Source organism: Pan troglodytes, chromosome 18 (genome assembly GCF_028858775.2).
Source record: "Pan troglodytes isolate AG18354 chromosome 18, NHGRI_mPanTro3-v2.0_pri, whole genome shotgun sequence".
Taxonomy (NCBI): Eukaryota; Metazoa; Chordata; class Mammalia; order Primates; family Hominidae; genus Pan; species Pan troglodytes.
In genome coordinates, this window is record NC_072416.2 from 75465721 (window position 1) to 75483505 (window position 17785).

Genomic DNA, 17785 nt, shown 5'->3' on the forward strand with positions numbered 1-17785 from the left:
GTAGTGTTTCTTTTGTTTTTGTTTTATTTTTTGTTGTTGTTGCCTACCCCCCATCCCCGACCCCTGCAGTGCTTTGATTATGAGAAAGTTCTGCATGACTTAGCATAACTGCTCTTTTCTAAAAGCCTCTGCAATTAGATCCAAAGGGTTGGGGTTTGGAACATGCCAGGTTTTGCTGAGGAATTGGGGGATCGGTTACAGAATTATGGGAAGGTTGTTTGACTTTCAAATCTTCACTTATCCCCTGTGATACATTTGGCTCCATGACTGTTTATTGTGTGGCTTGGTTGCTAGCGCACTTTATCTAGGTTAAGATATTGCTTCCTTTCTTCAAATTCTTGCCATGTGCTGATTAATTCTTCTGTTTTTAATTTTTCTTTTCCCTGGATTAATTGCCATTTCAGAGTTTGCATGAAATCATATAACACTATTGAGAAGTTTTTGGGGAAGGCAATCGGTCATTTGAGGATTTTGCCTACCATAAGCATGCATCTTTTCTACCGGGAATCACGAGGACTCTACTGGACTAAGTTCAGTGGCTAAGACAAAATTACAATAGCCAATAACAGTAACAGCAGCAGCAGCCACAGGTTATCAAGCTGCTTCTATGTGCCAAAAATGGTGCAGAGAGCTTCACATGCAGTATCTCATCTAATCCTTGCAAAGCACTGAATTAAAAGCCGTTTTCCTCAGTAGGAGAAATTTAGCAAAGAAATACTAGCTAACTTGCTCAGAGTGACACAAACTACCCAAACAGATCTATTCAAATAACTATGCAAGTATAAGAGACTGGATTTAACTCAGTAGCCAGAAATCCTAAGCAGGACACTTCTACTTCTCATCTTGGAGGCAAATTACTGACCAAGGTACCTTAATTCTAATCTAATTTCTTTTTGGAAAATGTGTTTTTTAGATCTCTTCCAGTCATTCAATTAACTTGATGTTCTATTACTTCAGTATTCATTCTAGTATTAGGTTAGGCTGCTATCACATTGTCTCCGTTTGGCCTTTTAATCAGTGTTGAAATCAGGAATATAAAGGAATGTACACACAGACCTGCACACATTCACATGTATAGATAAAATTCTACATAGACAATGCAAATTTAGAATATATACACCTGTAATTTTATCCATCTTTTCTTTTCTTTTTTTTTTTTTTTTTTTTTGAGACAAAGTTTCACTCTTGTTGCCCATGCTGGAGTGCAGTGGTGCGATCTCGGCTCACTGCAACCTCCGCCTCCCAGGTTCAAGCGATTCTCCTGCCTCAGCCTTCCAAATAGCTGGGATTATAGGCGCCTGCCACTACGCCCAGCTAATTTTTCTATTTTTAGCAGAGACAGGGTTTCACCACGTTGGCCAGGCTGGTCTTGAATTCCTGACATCAGGCGATCCACCCACCTTGGCCTCCAAAAGTGCTGGGATTACAGGCGTGAGCCACCGCACCTGGCTCCATCTTTTCATACATACATATTTTTCTTTGTTGTTGTTGTTGTTGTTTTTAGACAGGTTATCACTCTGTCACCCAGGCTGGAGTGCAGTGGCACGATCTTGGCACACTGCAGCCTCCACCTCCCGGGTTTAAGTAATTCTTGTGCCTCAGCTTCCTGAGTAGCTGGGATTACAGGCGTGCACCAACATGCCCAGGTAATTTTTTGTATTTTTAGTAGAGATGGAATTTCACCATGTTGACCAGTGTAGTCTCGAACTCCTGGCCTAAAGTGATTTGCCCGCCAAGGCCCCCCAAAGTGCTGAGATTACAGGCATGAGCCACCACGTCCAGGCCCAGCACACAGATTTCTGGCACTACATCTAATTTCCAATTGAATGGCCATGACTTAGGCCATTATCTTTTTATAGACAGCATGTACAAACCTTTCTTTCTGTGCACACATATTTCTAGATAAAAGTAAGTGGCTTGGCCGGGCGCGGTGGCTCAGGCCTGTAATCCCAGCACTTTGGGAGGCCAAGGCGGGTGGATCACGAGGTCAGGAGACCGAGAGCATCCTGGCTAACACGGTGAAACCTCGTCTCTAATAAAAAATAGAAAAAATTAGCCGGGTGTGGTGGCGGGCACCTGTAGTTCCAGCTACTCGGGAGGCTGAGGCAGGAGAATGGCGTGAACCCAGGAGATGGAGCTTGCAGTGAGCCAAGATCATGCCACTGCACTCCAGCCTCGGCGACAGAGCAAGACTCCATCTCAAAAAAAAAAAAAAAAAAAGTAAGTGACTTTCATACTGCCTCATGTTGCCTGAGTATTCACAGTAGAAATATCGCTGAAGGACAAGGGACTGGAGAAGAAAGAGGAAGGACAGAGTTGGGTTCCAGTTACAGAGAAACAAATAAAACATTGAGTACCTGCTACTGTGTGTCAGACACTCCAGATGAAACAAGAGTAAAACCAGGGCACTGGCCCTCATGAAATTTACAGTCTAACAAGCAGCCAGTGATATCCCCTGGTGAAGGAAGAATCTGAGGAACCCGTATATGAATGTAATAATCATTACACTGGAGTGATGATGGATGGAACTTATTAAGATGCTTTCTGTTGAGGGTGACATTACACTTAAGGGCTTTTCACCAGTATGTAACTATAGCCTGGTGTTTTAAAATAACGTGGTGTGGCAGTTATATCAAGACATTTGTTTTCTCACTTCTGACTTTATTTATCTCGTGTTCTGTTTACTGAAGCCTAACACAAGTACGTTTTATCCCCCTTGGAACTTAGATACATGATGGGCTTATGTAATAAATCTTTAGACCTAGGTGATGTATCACTTATTTTTCTCATTCATTATATAAATATTTTCCTGTGTATCCCTTATAGGTAACGCTGTTGATTTTTCAATTAAAAAAACAAAACAAAACACTAATCCTCAAGTCACAAGTTCTAAGTTGTGATGCCTCAAAAGTAAAAAGGACTTGAGCACTATTTATATTTTAAATTATTCCACTAATTCATTGTTTTGTATCATCATGGCCCCAACACTTCTATTAACATTTTCAAGAACAGTCCTCATTGGGAATCCCTAAGACGACTATCGGATTAAAAATTGCACATAACTCCTCAATTTTTAAAATGTTCATTTTCTTTAAAATAAAGAGTTAAAAATTACAAGTCTTTTTAAGAGATAGTGAATAAACGTCCTAACAAATATTAGAAATCTGTGCCTTTGCCTCTGATGTTGGCCTCTCTCTGAAAAGTCCTTTTTATCATCCAACTGAAGAACTTTAACCCACAACCCAACAACCATCTTGATGCACATACTTGTTGTGGTTTATTCGAAGTGCATAGCTAATCTCAAGCAAGATTCAGCTCTCATTTCATCTGGGCCCCGATAGCAACTGCTGCTTAGAGAAGGTGTGTTTAAAGAGAGAATTAGTTATTTGCTTCTGTATATGTTTCCCCTGCTAGACTGTAAATTTTTATATTTTTAATTTATTTTTGAGAGAGTCTTGCTCTGTCACCCAGGCTGGAATTCAGTGGCACAATCTCCACTTCCTGCAACCTCTGCCTCCAGGATGCAAGTGATTCTCATACCTCAGCCTCCCAAGTAGCTGGGATTTCAGCTGTGTGCCACCACGCCCAGCAAATTTTTGTATTTTTAGTAGTCCCAAGGTTTCACCACGTTGGCCAGGCTAGTCTTGAACTTCTGACCTCAAGGGATCCACCCACCTTGGCCTCTCAAAGTGATGGGATTACAGGCATGAGCCACTGTGCCCCGCCTGGACTGTAAATTTTTAAAGAAATACAACTGTGGTTTATTTATCTCTACATCCCCAGAGTCTCCTGTTCCCCATATCTAGTAGTCAATAAATTACTGTGGAATGAAATAACTTTTTCTTTTTTAGAGACAGGGCCTAGCTCTGTGGCCCAGGATGGAGTGCAGTGGCATAATCACAGCACACTACAGCCTCAAACTCCTGGGTTGAAGCGATCCTCCTCCCTCAACCTCCCAAATTGCTGGGACTACAGGCACGCACCACCAAGCCTGTTTAAGCTTTTGTAGAGATAGGGTCTCGCTGTGTTACCTGTTCTTGAACTCCTGGCTTCAAGCAATCCTCCCCGCTTAGCCTCCCAAAGTGTTGGGATTACAGGTATGAGCTATCACACCCAGCCTTGACATAACTTTAAAGGACCAATGACCATTTTTTTCTGTATAGGTTTATACTGCCTTGAGACAGAGTCAATAATTAAGATCAGCAAACCTGTAACCTCTCATTATCTCTTGTCATTCATAGCTCCTCTTTGATTGGTCTTTCAAATGAACTTCCCAAATCTGGATCATTTACTAGTAGCCCAAATGCAACCTGCCCTCCCTCCAGACTCTATTGAGAAAGAGGAAGAAAAATAGAAATATATGAGAGTTCTTCATTAAAAATATTGAGATCTCCTATAATCTTTCAAAATGGAGGTGGTTCTCTGGGTAGGAGATGCTCACCAGCAAAAGGACCTTAGGTACACACTAGGTGGAGGCGTCTCTTACCCTTCAATAGGAAAGTCACTGTACCTGATGGGAATTTATAGGGCATGTCAGAAGCTCAATGACAGGTCCTGTGAGTTGAGCTGAGTAGCTGAAGCCTTGGTCTGGAGGGACAGTCATTTCTTGACTAACAAGACATCTGATCCCTGAGACTTTTTAAATACCACAAGTTTAAAAGGAAAATGGTATACAGTGAAACCTGTAAGCTCATTGAAATAGAGATATTTTGAGCCAAGCCACCATCTAAAACAGGAAGACAAAAAAGAAAAAAAAAAATCTTCTTAAACAATTGAGCTACCTGGGTTATATTAGCATTAAGCTTTGTAATTGCTGCTATATAATGTTGTTAATATGAAGAGAAGTCACAGAATATAAACTACCAAAGCATTCATCCTAAGGTCACGATACAAACAGTTTGAATTCTATGCCTTATCAAATTTCTGGAGCTAAAAACTAACAAGTATGCAGTTTACCATACTCAAGCCACAAACGGTCCCTTCCGCTGCGGGCATAAACTTGGTCTCACACCTGTGGCCTACTCGGTGGCACCAAAGTGATTTGCAAATGTCCTGAAATAAAAAAAAAAAGGGGGGTGCTGTTAATGGTGATTTACAATAAAAACAAAAATATTCAAAGATGTTGTATACAATATTATATTTTGGGGTAGCTGAAATCAGAGCAATTATTCAGAAAGTAGAGGCCAGTTAAGTTGGTAACACCAAAGTTCATATGTTTTAGCAACTATATAAGTGGGGGGTTTCTACAGTATCCAGATATTCATGTGTGTTTCATAACAGCTGGTAGGTAGTAACAGTTAATTTAGAGAACACTTGGCTTGGAAGTGATAGATCTGGTTTCTCATGATAGTGATGATAATAACCGTCGTAGCAGAATACATCAAGATTGGAATAAAGCAAGTCGGATTCAAGTCTTCATCCTGAAATGCCTGGTTTCATGCCCTATGGACATGTTATGGAATCCCTTTCAGTTGCAGTTTTCTCACCTGTACAATAGCGATCAAATGAGCACTTGACTCTATAGACTTATTCTCAAGGATAAATGAGGAACTACATGTAAAGTGATGGTTTTGCCTGGCACATGCAGTTCTCAAAAATACTGCCTATCATTACTACCTTTTTCATCTTTTTAAAAAATGTTCTACAGTTGCTTTTTCAAGGTCCTATATGTGCTTACCTGAAGCATTTTCTATGAGTGCTGTTTATAGTTTATTGACTGACTGACTGTAGAGACAGATTTTTGCTTTGTTGCCCAGGCTGATCTCAAACTCCTAGCCTAAAGTGATCCTCCCACCTCAGTCTCCCAAACTGTTGGGATTACAAGCATGAGCCACCAGGCCTGGCCACCTTCTTCATCTCTATTGCAATTTTCAAATATGTAGACAATTTAACTCTCAAACCAGGCCTATGAAATAATTTCATTCTCAGGCTAGACTGTGGTACACAGAATAATGGCCCCCAAAGATGTTTGCATCCTAATCCTGGGATCCTGTGAATATGTGAAGTTGTGTAGCAAAGGAGAATTAAAGTTACAGATGCAATTGAGGTCGTCATCAATTGAAATGGAGAGGCAGAGACTGTCCTAAATTCTCCAGGTGGGCCTAACATAGTCACAGGAGTCCTTATATGGGAGAGAGGATCTTAGAAGAGAACCAGAGAGATGACAGCTTGAGAAAGACCTAGGAGAATGTTGCTGGCTTTGAAGATGAAGGAGGGGCCATGAGCCAAGGAATGCAGGCAGCTTCCAGAAGCTGAAAAAGGCATGAAAATGACTTCTCCCCTAAGGCCTTCAAAACCCTGCTAACGCACTGATTTTAGACCTTACTTTCTTTTTTTTTTTTTTTGTTTGAGAGTGAGTTTCACTCTTGTCACCCAGGCTGGAGTGCAATGGCACCATCTCGGCTCACTGCAACCCCCGCCTCCTGGGTTCAAGCAATTATCCCTGCCTCAGCCTCCTGAGTAACTGGGATTACAAGCATGCACCACCATGTCCGGCCAGTTTTTGTATTTTTAGTAGAGACGGGGTTTCACCACGTTGGTCAGGCTGGTCTCGAACTCCCAACCTCAGGTGATCTGCCCGCCTTGGCCTCCCAAAGTGCTGGGATTGCTCACATGAGCCACCTTGCCTGGCCTGATTTTAGCCCCTTCAAATATCTACTTCCAGAACTATAAGATAATAAATGTGTGTTGCCTTAAGTCACATTAAGTTTGTGGAAATTTATTTAGATAGGGAACTAATACTTTTACTACCATTTTAGTGGTGGAAACTGAACTAATTCTTCATCTAAACTCATTTAACTGAAAAAACTGAGCAAGCTTCTGATGCTGTTGAAGTTCTAAAATCACATAGCTGGCCAGGAACAAAGGCAGACCTCAAGCTGGCCTGACTTCTGAGTCTAGTAACAACCACTACACTGGGCCTGGATTTGCCACTGATGGATATTGGAAGGCTCTCAAATTCTCCAGGCCTCAGTTTTCTAGTCTATAAAGAAACAGAACCAGATTACTTTCCGTTCTAACAGTTAAAGTTGATATTTAGAATTATAGCACTAATGGAATGTTGTGAAACATTGTGAAAGGTCAAAGTGACTCCATTTTGGTGGCCACATTCTATTTCCGAAGATAAAAATGTGAAGATGGACATTTTGGAGAAAATATAAGCAACCAGAGAGGAGAAAAATAATTTTTGTCGTTACTTGTTGTAATCCTGAAAATTCAATGAACCAGGCACCTAATTCCCCAAACACTCCATTTCATGTAGATTTTACAGTTAGAAAATATGGCAAGAATATGCTTAGAAATATTTCACAAACACTCAAAAAAAAAAAAAAGCTTTCCATGGGACTGAGAAAACATAGGGAAACCAGATGTGTGTATATATATATATATATATGTATATATATGTGTGTGTGTGTGTATATATGTATACATATACACATACATATATATGTATATATACACATACATATATATGTATATATACACATACATATATATGTGTGTATATATACATATATATATATATATATATATATATATGTATATATACACAGTAATTTTGGTCTTGTAGACCATAAAATTCTTCCCCTAAAAGAAGAATGGAAGAATATTGAGGACACTACTTAGAAACACCAACACCACCAGCTGCCCCAGATGTGGGCACGTGTACCATTCCCAAATCTCAAAACAGCTCCTAAGCTAGAATATAGACATATTCCCATGAACCTGCCACTGACATTAGCAGAAAGCATGAGGCAGCCTCCCAGCAAACTGAATCAGGGTCATCATCGCTACGTGTTGTCGTATTGAGTCACCCTCGGTTTGAGGGAAATCAATCAATGTGGGTAAGAGAGCCGCCTATGTGAAATGGGAGGCATGAGAGATAGCACTGAAATGATTAAACCTACACTTAGAAAGGCTTTCAGAACTAAATTGTTTTTCTTCTTACAGCCAGGAAAAAGCCATAACCCACACCCAGTGCCTATGTGGCAGCCACCAAAATGGCCCTAGGGCAGACGAAAGAAAAGGAGGGCTAGCTGTCGTAGCCAATGCCAAGCCACAGAACCAAGAGAAGGGGCAGCTGGAGAGAACCAGGAAAACAAAGCAAAACAAAAAAACACGGGGATTCCAGAGTGAAATAAGACAGGCTGCATGAACATGTTATTTCTTCTGCGGTGGAGTGCAGAAGTCAAGGGTAATTATAGCCAACTACATACTCTGACGACCATGAAAACCCCTTGAGAAGGCTCCCTTTCAAAGGAAACGCAAATCAGAGTTTGCACTTTTTTTGCTTGTACCTCCCCCCTCTTTTTACCAGCATATTCAAATAACTTTCCCTTATCTATAATTCCCTGGACTTAAGTCATAATTTAAGGGAAAAAAAGAAACAACCACAGAGACTCCAAGGTCTCATGTTGCCTGCATATGATTTTTTGAACTAGGCAACATTTTAAAGGAAAGAGTCCCAATGCTATCCATTATTCTGTCCTGTCACTTGCTGTGTCCTCCAGTTGTATTCTATAGGCTGGATACCCCTTCAAGTTAAACCTGACATGCTGAAAATGTTAATGGCTTTTGCAAACCAAATTTTATGAAGCATTACAAACTGAACACATCCAAAATAAAAGTTCTTCATCGGCTCCTCCAAACCTGTCCCATGTTTCACTGTCCCCATCTCACTCTAAGACACCTCTATATTCCCAATGGTTCTGGTAAAAAAAATCCTAGAATCATCTTTGACTCTTCTGTTTCTTTCACATTCTATCAAGAAATCTCCCACCAGATCATGAAATCATATTGGCTTTGCCTTCAAAATATTTCCAGAATCTGAACAATTATGGCCACCTTCCATTTCTACTACCCTGTTCCAAGCCACCCGACATGCAGCTCACTGCCAGATCCTCCTCACAAGCCTCAAAGGCTTTTACCCACACCCTTGCCCAGTTTATTCTCAACACAGTGACTAGAGCTGTATTGTCCAATATGATAGTTACTTTCTACATGGGGCTTGTTAAACCTGAATTTACATTACTTAAAATCAAATTAAGAATTCACTTCCTCAGGCACACTGGTCACCTTTCAGGTTCATGTGTAGTAAGTACCTACCATATTGGATAACAGAGAACATTTGCATCATTATAGAGCGTTCTGCTGGATGGCACTGAGTTAGGGAGAGCCTTCCAAATCAACTCAGTGTCGGTCAGCTCATGGCACTTTTCTGCTCAAAACCCTGTTATGTCTTGTCAATTCATCACGAGAAAAATCCAAAGTGCTAACTGTCATCCATGAAGTCATATGCACTCAAGCCCCCTGTATCTCCCTAACACTGTATCCCACCAGTTTAGGTCTTGCTCACTCTGGTTTAGCCACACTGGCTCCCTGATGCTCTGCCAACACTCAAATTTTGCTCCCAAAGTGGGTCTTTACACTGGCTGTTCCGCTTCTTCAACTATCTGCATCTGTCTCTTACCTCCTTCAAGTCTTTGCCTAAATTTCACCTCCTGTGACCTCACTATTAAAAAATTTAATCAGCCACCAACCAGTCAGTCTTCCAATTTTCCTTATCTTATTCCAAACTTACTTAGCACTTGGGCTTCATTTACAACATCACTGACTTATTTATAACGTTTATTGTGTTTTGTTTTCTCCCCCACTAGCCACGAGAGTACAGAACTGTGTTTTCTCTCTGATGTATCCCAAGCACCCAAAACAGTGCCTGGTACAAAGTAGGCTTCAGTAAATTTTTTTTTAATAAATCAATATATGAATAAAAATGACAGACTTTATATTTTAAAATAGTCTTCATTTGTAATGAAGACTCTGGAATTTTTAAAAGCTTTCAAGAATGAAAAAAAATAATAACATGAAAGAACCTGGCAAACAGTATATGCTAAAAAAACTGGATAATGAGTTTTGCATAAATTATTTCATTGTATCATCATTGTGGCCATATGACGAAAGTATGACTATCCCTTCAACATGCTCATGAGAAAATTGAGACTCAGAGAAGTTGAGAAACTTCTTCCAACTTCTTTTAGCAGTTAAGTCTCTAGTTGGCCTGGATTTAAGCCCATGTATGCCTGAGTTTATTGCCCAAGTTTTTAAGCTAAGCAATAATTTAAAAGTAACAAATAACAATTAACAAGTAGGAGTCACCAAGAATTGCCCCATTGCCATTTTAAAAATCAACTTTACAGAGGTATGATTTATACAATAATATGCATTCATTTTAAGTGTACTGTTCCATGCATTTTGGCAGATATATACACCACTATAAACACCACCACATTCAAGGCAGAATATTTCCATCACTCCAAAAAGTTCCCCTGTTCCCTTTTGCAGTCAATTCCCTTCTTAGGGCAACCACTATTCTGATTTCGGTCACCAATAGGTGAGTGTTGCCTATTCTCTTAAATTTCATATAAATGGAACCACACAGAATGTACTCTTTTGTTCGGCATGTTTTTCAGTCATCCATGTTTTTGTGTGTATCAATAGTTCATTCTTCTTTATCGATGAATGGAGTTCCATTGTATGAATACAGCAAAATCTAATCTGCTTGCACATTCACCTTTTGCAGGACGTTTAAGTAGTATCTAGTCTTTGGCTTCTATGAATCAAATAGTAGCTGAGAATGTTCTCGGACAAGCCTTTTTATGAACACAGGCCTTTATTTATTTCAGGTAAATACCATGGAGTACATTTGCTGGGTCAAAGGGTAAAGGTAGGTTTAACTTTCTACATTGAAACAACTCTGTCAAACCATTTCCAAAATGATTATACCACTTGACACACTCATCGGCAATATGCAGAGTTCCAGTTGCTTCTGGTCTTCAGTATCATTTGGTATTGTCACTCTTTTAAATATTCTCCATTCCAGTCAGTGTGCGGTGGTGCCCCACTGTAATTTATTTTATATATTCCTGAGAGCAATTGATATTGAGTACCATTTCATGCATTTATTGACTATGTGTATGTCTCCTTCTGTGATATATTAATTTATTTGATATATTCCTGAGAGCAATTGATATTGGGTACCATTTCATGCATTTATTGACTATGTGTATGTCTCCTTCTGTGATATATTGTTTTATATATTCCTGAGAGCAATTGATATTGAGTACCATTTCATGCATTTATTGACTATGTGTAGGTCTCCTTCTGTGATATATTAATTTAGTATTTTGCTCCTCCCCTCCTTTTTTGGTAAGGGGATTGGCACTGGTACCATTTTATATTTTTTCTAGGTAGATAATATGAGAGGCAGGATAGTATAATGGTTAATAGAATGTGCTACCCAGATCCAATTTTAGTTCTGCCATTTGCTCATATAAAGCTTAGTAAAACATTTATTTTTATGTACTTTAGATTTCTTATCTAGAAAATGTTAATAATAGCACATGCCCCAAAGATATGGAATTATTAATATGTATTGTGTGCTTAAAGTCCTATTTGATACATAGTAAGCACTGAATAAATATTAGTTATTATTATAGGATGGAAAGAGTGTCTTACCCTCAATTTTCTATGAGTTCATTCACATATAGATATCACTACAATTTTGACTCTAAAACCTGGGCCTTTTGTTTTCCTGTATACTAGCACTTTCTGCCTAATCTTGCTCAGATTATTTAACTTCAATTTCCTTTCTGCTGGATTCAGGGGGGACAATAAACAACGTTCCTGTCTCTTCCACCACTAGATAAAGAAGACAATGGAGTCCAAGAAACAGAAATCTAGATAATAACCTTATTACTGATAATCATGAATTGGGGAATGTGGCTGAGATCTGTGGCCAAATAGGTCTTCCAACACTATCTCCACTGCATTAGACCAACTATCCCTTCACACTTGCAGGTAGAGGGGGCAAACACAAGTCTCCCATCCGAGGCAGGCAACCTCCAGGGTGGCAGAAGAGAAGTGTGCATCCTGCAGACAGGCAGCACAAGAGAGAAGATGCTGAGATAGTACCGTGGCATGCCTGCTCAGATATAGTCTTAAACTGGTCGATCAGGTAAGTCACTCCTGCTTCTTTGAGGAGGGATAAGAGAAGAGGCAGAGGGGACATCTTCCACTTTATGGAAGTGGGAGTGCTAAAACATGTGAGCTTTGGTTATCACTGCAAGCCCAATAAATAACACTGAGTATCTGATATGACATCCAGCACATGCTAGGCATGGCAGATACTCTCTACCAACCGAGGCAAGAGATGTGTATACACAGTTAAAATGTATCACAAGTTTATAAAAGTGACACATAAGCTGGAATTGGAGCCCAGAGAAAGAAATGTTTAAATCTCCCCGAGGAAATAAAGAGGTAACACTTGAATTGAATCTTTAACAACAATAAAAAAATGATTAAGTGTCACTGGGTGGCCACACAGCATACTAGAATAAGAAACATATACAAAGGCTTGTAGACATGGAAAAGGAAATATTTGGAAAACACACAAGAAAATCAACATCACTGGAGCCTAAGTGCATGGGGGAAAGTTAATAGAAGTTAAAATGTGATGCAGTAAACTTGGTATGTTACAAAGTAATAGTATAATAGTATCAAATAGTATGATTCCATGCTAGGAAGTTTCTAGTTATTCTCCATTCATTAATCCTGATGTCAAATTCTTAAAGAAGTGTGAAAGGAAGGTATATGTTGGAACCCCAAACTCATTAAGCCAAAGAGAAAAGTCAAGCTGGGAACTCAGTCACACAAATCTGTCTCCCCCTTTTGGTTCCTAAATAAGATGGCTACAAGATGAAAAACTACACGCCTCCCCCATATTTTGCCTACAAGGAGATTCCTAGTGAGCTGTTAAAATTTCACCATGACAATGGAAATTGATAGCTTATCTTTACAGGTGCAGTCACCCCAGCCCACCAGACACAAATGCATATCTGATTGTTCCCCTGCCCCACTGTGTCTATATTTATCTTATGTAAAATGCAGTTTCACTGCATTTTTCCTCTGCCCCATTTGTTTATGTCATCTTATGTTAAAAAAAAAAAAAAAAGCTGGTTCACTGAGCCAGACAAAGGCATGAATAACTATTGTTCCCTACCCTGCTCTTACATGAAAATCATGTACTTCTCAATTTCCCGCCATTTCCCCTTTAAAGTTGGAGCCCTCAAAATCATCTTCAGGAAAAGGCATAGACCTGTCTCCCGGGTGCATCCTTAACTTTGGCAGATACATCTCCTGAAATGCTTGAGACTTGTCTTGTCATTTTTCTTGATTGACAGAAGAAATATACACCGATCCTGCTATCCTTCCAATACAATGCTCTCTAGAATGATGGGCCTGAGAACACTCACAAGAATTTAAATATCTTCCCCACGATTTCTACTCAGCTTCAAACTCTCAGTGGGTCTATGAATAAACATTAAAACTGAGCTCCTGCTATGTGACAGTAACTGTGCTGGCTACTGAGGTACAGGGTCAGCTAAAGAGGATGCATTTGTTCAGCTGCTCACTTCTAGCTTAGTAAAATAACCAGCACAGAAGCCTTCATCAGTCTGTGACAGCGCTTGGGACCCTCTGACAAACAGCATCAGCTCACTCATGGAGTCAGTAAGCATTTCTAAAGTGCAGAATAATCAAATGGGCGCTCTCTCCACTTGTTTCAGAGGGAATCCTGCTTTGAGTCTTTCCAGATAACAGAACCATTAGAAAGATTCGTAACTCATTTTCTTGAACACTTTGGATGAGAACAGAGATCAAGTCTGGCATACTGAAGACACAGAAAACTCGTGGTTGGGAAAGGAGGGGAGGATGGGGATGAGTGATCCAAAAGAGCCAGCCCCAGAGCCTTTACCAGGGCAGCCACTGGGGAAGAAGAGTCAAATGTGATGGTGGCGATGACGCTGAAGACATAAGGAAGAGAGTTAGAAGAAACCGTATTGTGTATCAAGTGATGCGACTGTACCAAGAGATGAATACTCACCAATGAGCCATGGAGGAACTATTGTAATCTTCACCTTTCAAAGGTGAACTCTAAGGCTAAGGGAGGTTGAGTCATTTCCCCAAGCTTATAGGAAATCTCGGAACAAAATTTTAAAGCTAGGTCTTTGTGACTCCCAAATCCAGAGATTTGTGTGTGCAAATGTGTATGTGTGAACGTTCAAAATTGAAGACTGTGTAACTCAGCGACCCTCAATCTTGACTGAGCATCAGGGTCATCTAGAGCTTTTGTTAGAATATGGGTTTCTGGGTCCTAGCCCCAAAATTTCTCATTCCTTAGGCCTGGGACGAGACATTTCTCACAAGTTTCAGGTCTTGCCGATACACTGCACCTGCTGGTCTGAGAGGACACTTTGAGAATTAGTTCCTTTTCGTTGTTGTTCTTCTAATCACTATGCAACCCTTTCACTATGCAATACTCCCTAGGAGGCATGGAGGAAAAACAAAAAAGTAAAGTGAGGGGAAAAGATTAGAAAGTAATAATGGGACAATAAAAGCCCTGAAGACAAACTTCACCTCTTTCCTGCGTTGCCAGAGCGGGTCTAAACTGTTTCTACTAGACAGGATGAATAAGAGATTTTGTTGCTTTGGAAATCCCTCCTGGCTAGAGCCTGACAATATTTATGATCCTCAGAGGTGTGGCCATGGGTTCAAGTTATAAGTAGGTTTAAAAACAATACCAAAAGCTAAGGTGTGGGGAAAACAAGCTTCAGAATCTATCAAACCACCCTACCTTCTCCATTAACCTCATCACCATCTTAAATCATTTCTCTCTTAAGCAAGTCTTTCTCACCTTCCCTGTCCTTGTTTGACTCAATCTTTTACTTTGGAATTTTCATTTCTCTTTGCTCTGCTTCCCATGAAAGACCATCAGAATGGGAAGCTGTCGTTTAAAAATATAGTGAGGTCCCAGAAAGCAATCTATAATTTAAAAAGGTTATTTAAACCTTGCGCACTGCCTGACACAGACCAGGTACCCCACAAATACATGGTTCTGAAGGAATGATAGTAATTTTAGGAACCTCCTTTGTATTTCTAAAGAAAATCATACTTATTACCAACTGTGCTTTTGCTGCATAGTATGTAATAAATTTGTGATTAATAAATAACATAATGAATCCTTTAGAATGAAGTGAACAAGAGGCAAATTAGAATACAAACTTTTTCAACAAAGTGAATGGCTACTTAACTTCTGCCAAAACCATCAACTTAACAGGAAAATAGAACAGTCTGTTATTTTTTTTTTTTTCTTAGAAATAGGGTCTCAGTCTGTTGCCTGACTGTACTGACTGGAGTACAGTAGTGCTATCATCCTTCACTTCCGCCTCAAACTCCTGGGCTCAAGTGATCCCCCTGCCTCAGCCTCCCTAGTAGTTGGAACTATAGTACATGCCACTAGCCCAGCTAACTTTTTTATTTTTTGTAAAGAGGGGGTCTAACTTTGTTGCCCAGGTTGTTCTCAAACTGCTGGCCTCAAGTGATCCTCCCACCTTGGCCTCCCCAAATCTTGGGATTATAGGTATAAGCCACTACACCCAGCCAATTTGTTAGTTTTTACAGAAGGCTCACCAGCATTTCTGAAAGTAAGGTCCATGTGTCATGAAGGATACACCAAAAAAATGTGAATGACATCCGGAAAAATTTTTAATAGTTATGCATTGAAACTGTAATAGAAAAAAAATGTAATCCCATCTAAAACCTATTATTTGATGAATATTATTTCTTAGGACTGGAGTTATATTTTGAATGTGAATTGGTTTCTAGAAAAGCAATAAGTGAATAATAATACAGAGATAACACAACTAAAGAAGGTAGTTATTAATGATTGAATATTAATGACTGAAGTTTAGGAAACACTAGTAATAGTGACTGGTACCAGTCACCGGTGAAGAAGAGGAAATTTCACATCAATGTGTGTGACTTGTTTTGTTAAATTCCACCATTTAAAAGTTTGTGGCTTTGGGCAAGTTGAAAATATTTTCTGAGCTCCAGGTCAAAAGCGGTAATAATTCTTCCTTGAAGGGTTTTTGTGAAGATTGAGGTAAAGTAAAATTAATCTTTAAGTAGAATGCCTTATGTGGGGCACAGGCTCACTTAGCAACTGCTGGAGATGATAGTAAATGGTGATAGTGATGGTGATGGTGGTGGTGGTGGCAGAGAAGGAGGAATAGGGAGAGAAAGAGGAGGAAGAAGAGGAACAGGAGTACAGGGGGAAAGAGGAGCTATAAACCTCCATAATTTCCATGCATTTTTCAGTTACTTAGAACTTCCATATTTCTCTTTGGATATTGGGAATAAACCAACTTAAAAATGATTCTACTTTTTAGTATGGGCCGGGCGGGGTGGCTCATGCCTGTAATGCCAGCACTTTGGGAGGCCGAGGCAGGAGATCACGAGGTCAGGAGATCAAGACCACGGTGAAATCCCTTCTCTACTAAAAAAAAACACAAAAAATTAGCCAAGCATGGTGGCGGGCACCTGTAGTCCCAGCTACTCAGGAGGCTGAGGCGGGAGAATGGCGTGAACCTGGGAGGCGGAGCTTGCAGTGAGCCAAGATCGTGCCACTGCCCTCCAGCCTGGGCGACACAGTGAGACTCTGTCTCAAAACAACAACAGCAACAACAACAACAATAACAAATTTACTTTTTAGTAAAGTTGAGATTGTAATACTATCAGTAAAATGTCATTCTTGACCAAGTGTAACAAGGTGTCTCTCATTTCTATAACCTGGACTTTTGTACTTTCCCAATTATCTTTTTTATAATTCTTTGAAGAAAAGATGACACAAAAATCTTATTAATATTACTAAAGATGTACCTTGAATTTATAGACAATATTTAAAAATCTAGCTGCTAATAGTTTTCCCATATTATAAAAGGCTTATAATGTATTTGGGTATGGTGATGATTTGAAACGAATTAAATTAACAGGGAATAGGATCATATAGAGAACAAAAGCAGTGATTAGCAGCAGGTACAAACTATTGTTCCCAGGTTTACTAGTAGGGATAAAGTCTTCATTTAAAGAGAAAGAATTTTCTACCAAGCAGTATTTAAACCAGGCATGGTCTATGTGGATAGGCCTGGATAATTCATTGACAGTAAAATTGCCACTTAATTATCATGCCAAACAACTGACATGGTAGAGATAACCCAGAACCTAACCCTTGGCCTTGGCAAACCAAATGTTTACACTTCTGTTAGGGACACAGACACACTGCAGAGTCTTAATGTAAGTTTGAAATCACAAGCAAACATACCTTCACAAAACCAAGGCTGCATAACTTGGCTTTTGCTCCAAATTGCCATTTACACTGTGTGTCAGCATCATAAATCTGTCCTGGTAGTTTGTCCGGATATTTATACTGTCCTGCTTGCTTGGGCTCATCCACTAGACACCCCGCCTGAGGTGTGCTGTAATGACAATACATGCTTATTAATTACTCTGTTGATCTGTGATCTTTCCATTTACGACAACACACTTCTGAATGCATTCATGCAAAGAAAAATATAACATGGTTCTAGAAACAGGTATATGTTTAAAGTTCAAATCTATGTTTATGCCAAAGAGTGAGTCCTGTCTAAGAGGATGGAATGTACACAGCCAGGAAGGGTTTTACAGGATGCTGAAAATTCTAGTCATCCAAGTGATTTGGCTTGGGATTTGACAGGAGACAGGAAAGGTTAATACATTTGAAAACTCCCATCAACAATCTTATTCAACAATATTTGACAATTTGTACTGAGTCCCTACTCTGTGGCAAACCTTAGACAAAGCACTAAAGGTACAAAATAAACCAGACAGACACAGTACCTGTCTTCATGGAGTT

General features: G+C 39.7%; 1 protein-coding gene across 3 annotated transcripts in view; it reads right to left on the reverse strand.

Annotated features, from left to right (window-relative positions):
• The window catches only part of ADAMTS18 (ADAM metallopeptidase with thrombospondin type 1 motif 18), a 154724-nt gene that overhangs the window by 55428 nt on the left and 81511 nt on the right, over positions 1–17785 (reverse strand). For all 3 annotated transcript variants that reach the window (XM_001143790.6, XM_016930217.4, XM_016930218.4), the window contains 2 exons: positions 17216–17369; positions 4957–5052 (listed from right to left, as the gene is read on the reverse strand). In XM_001143790.6, coding sequence (XP_001143790.4) covers positions 4957–5052; positions 17216–17369 — 250 coding nt within the window. The remainder of the gene's footprint in view (positions 1–4956; positions 5053–17215; positions 17370–17785) is intronic.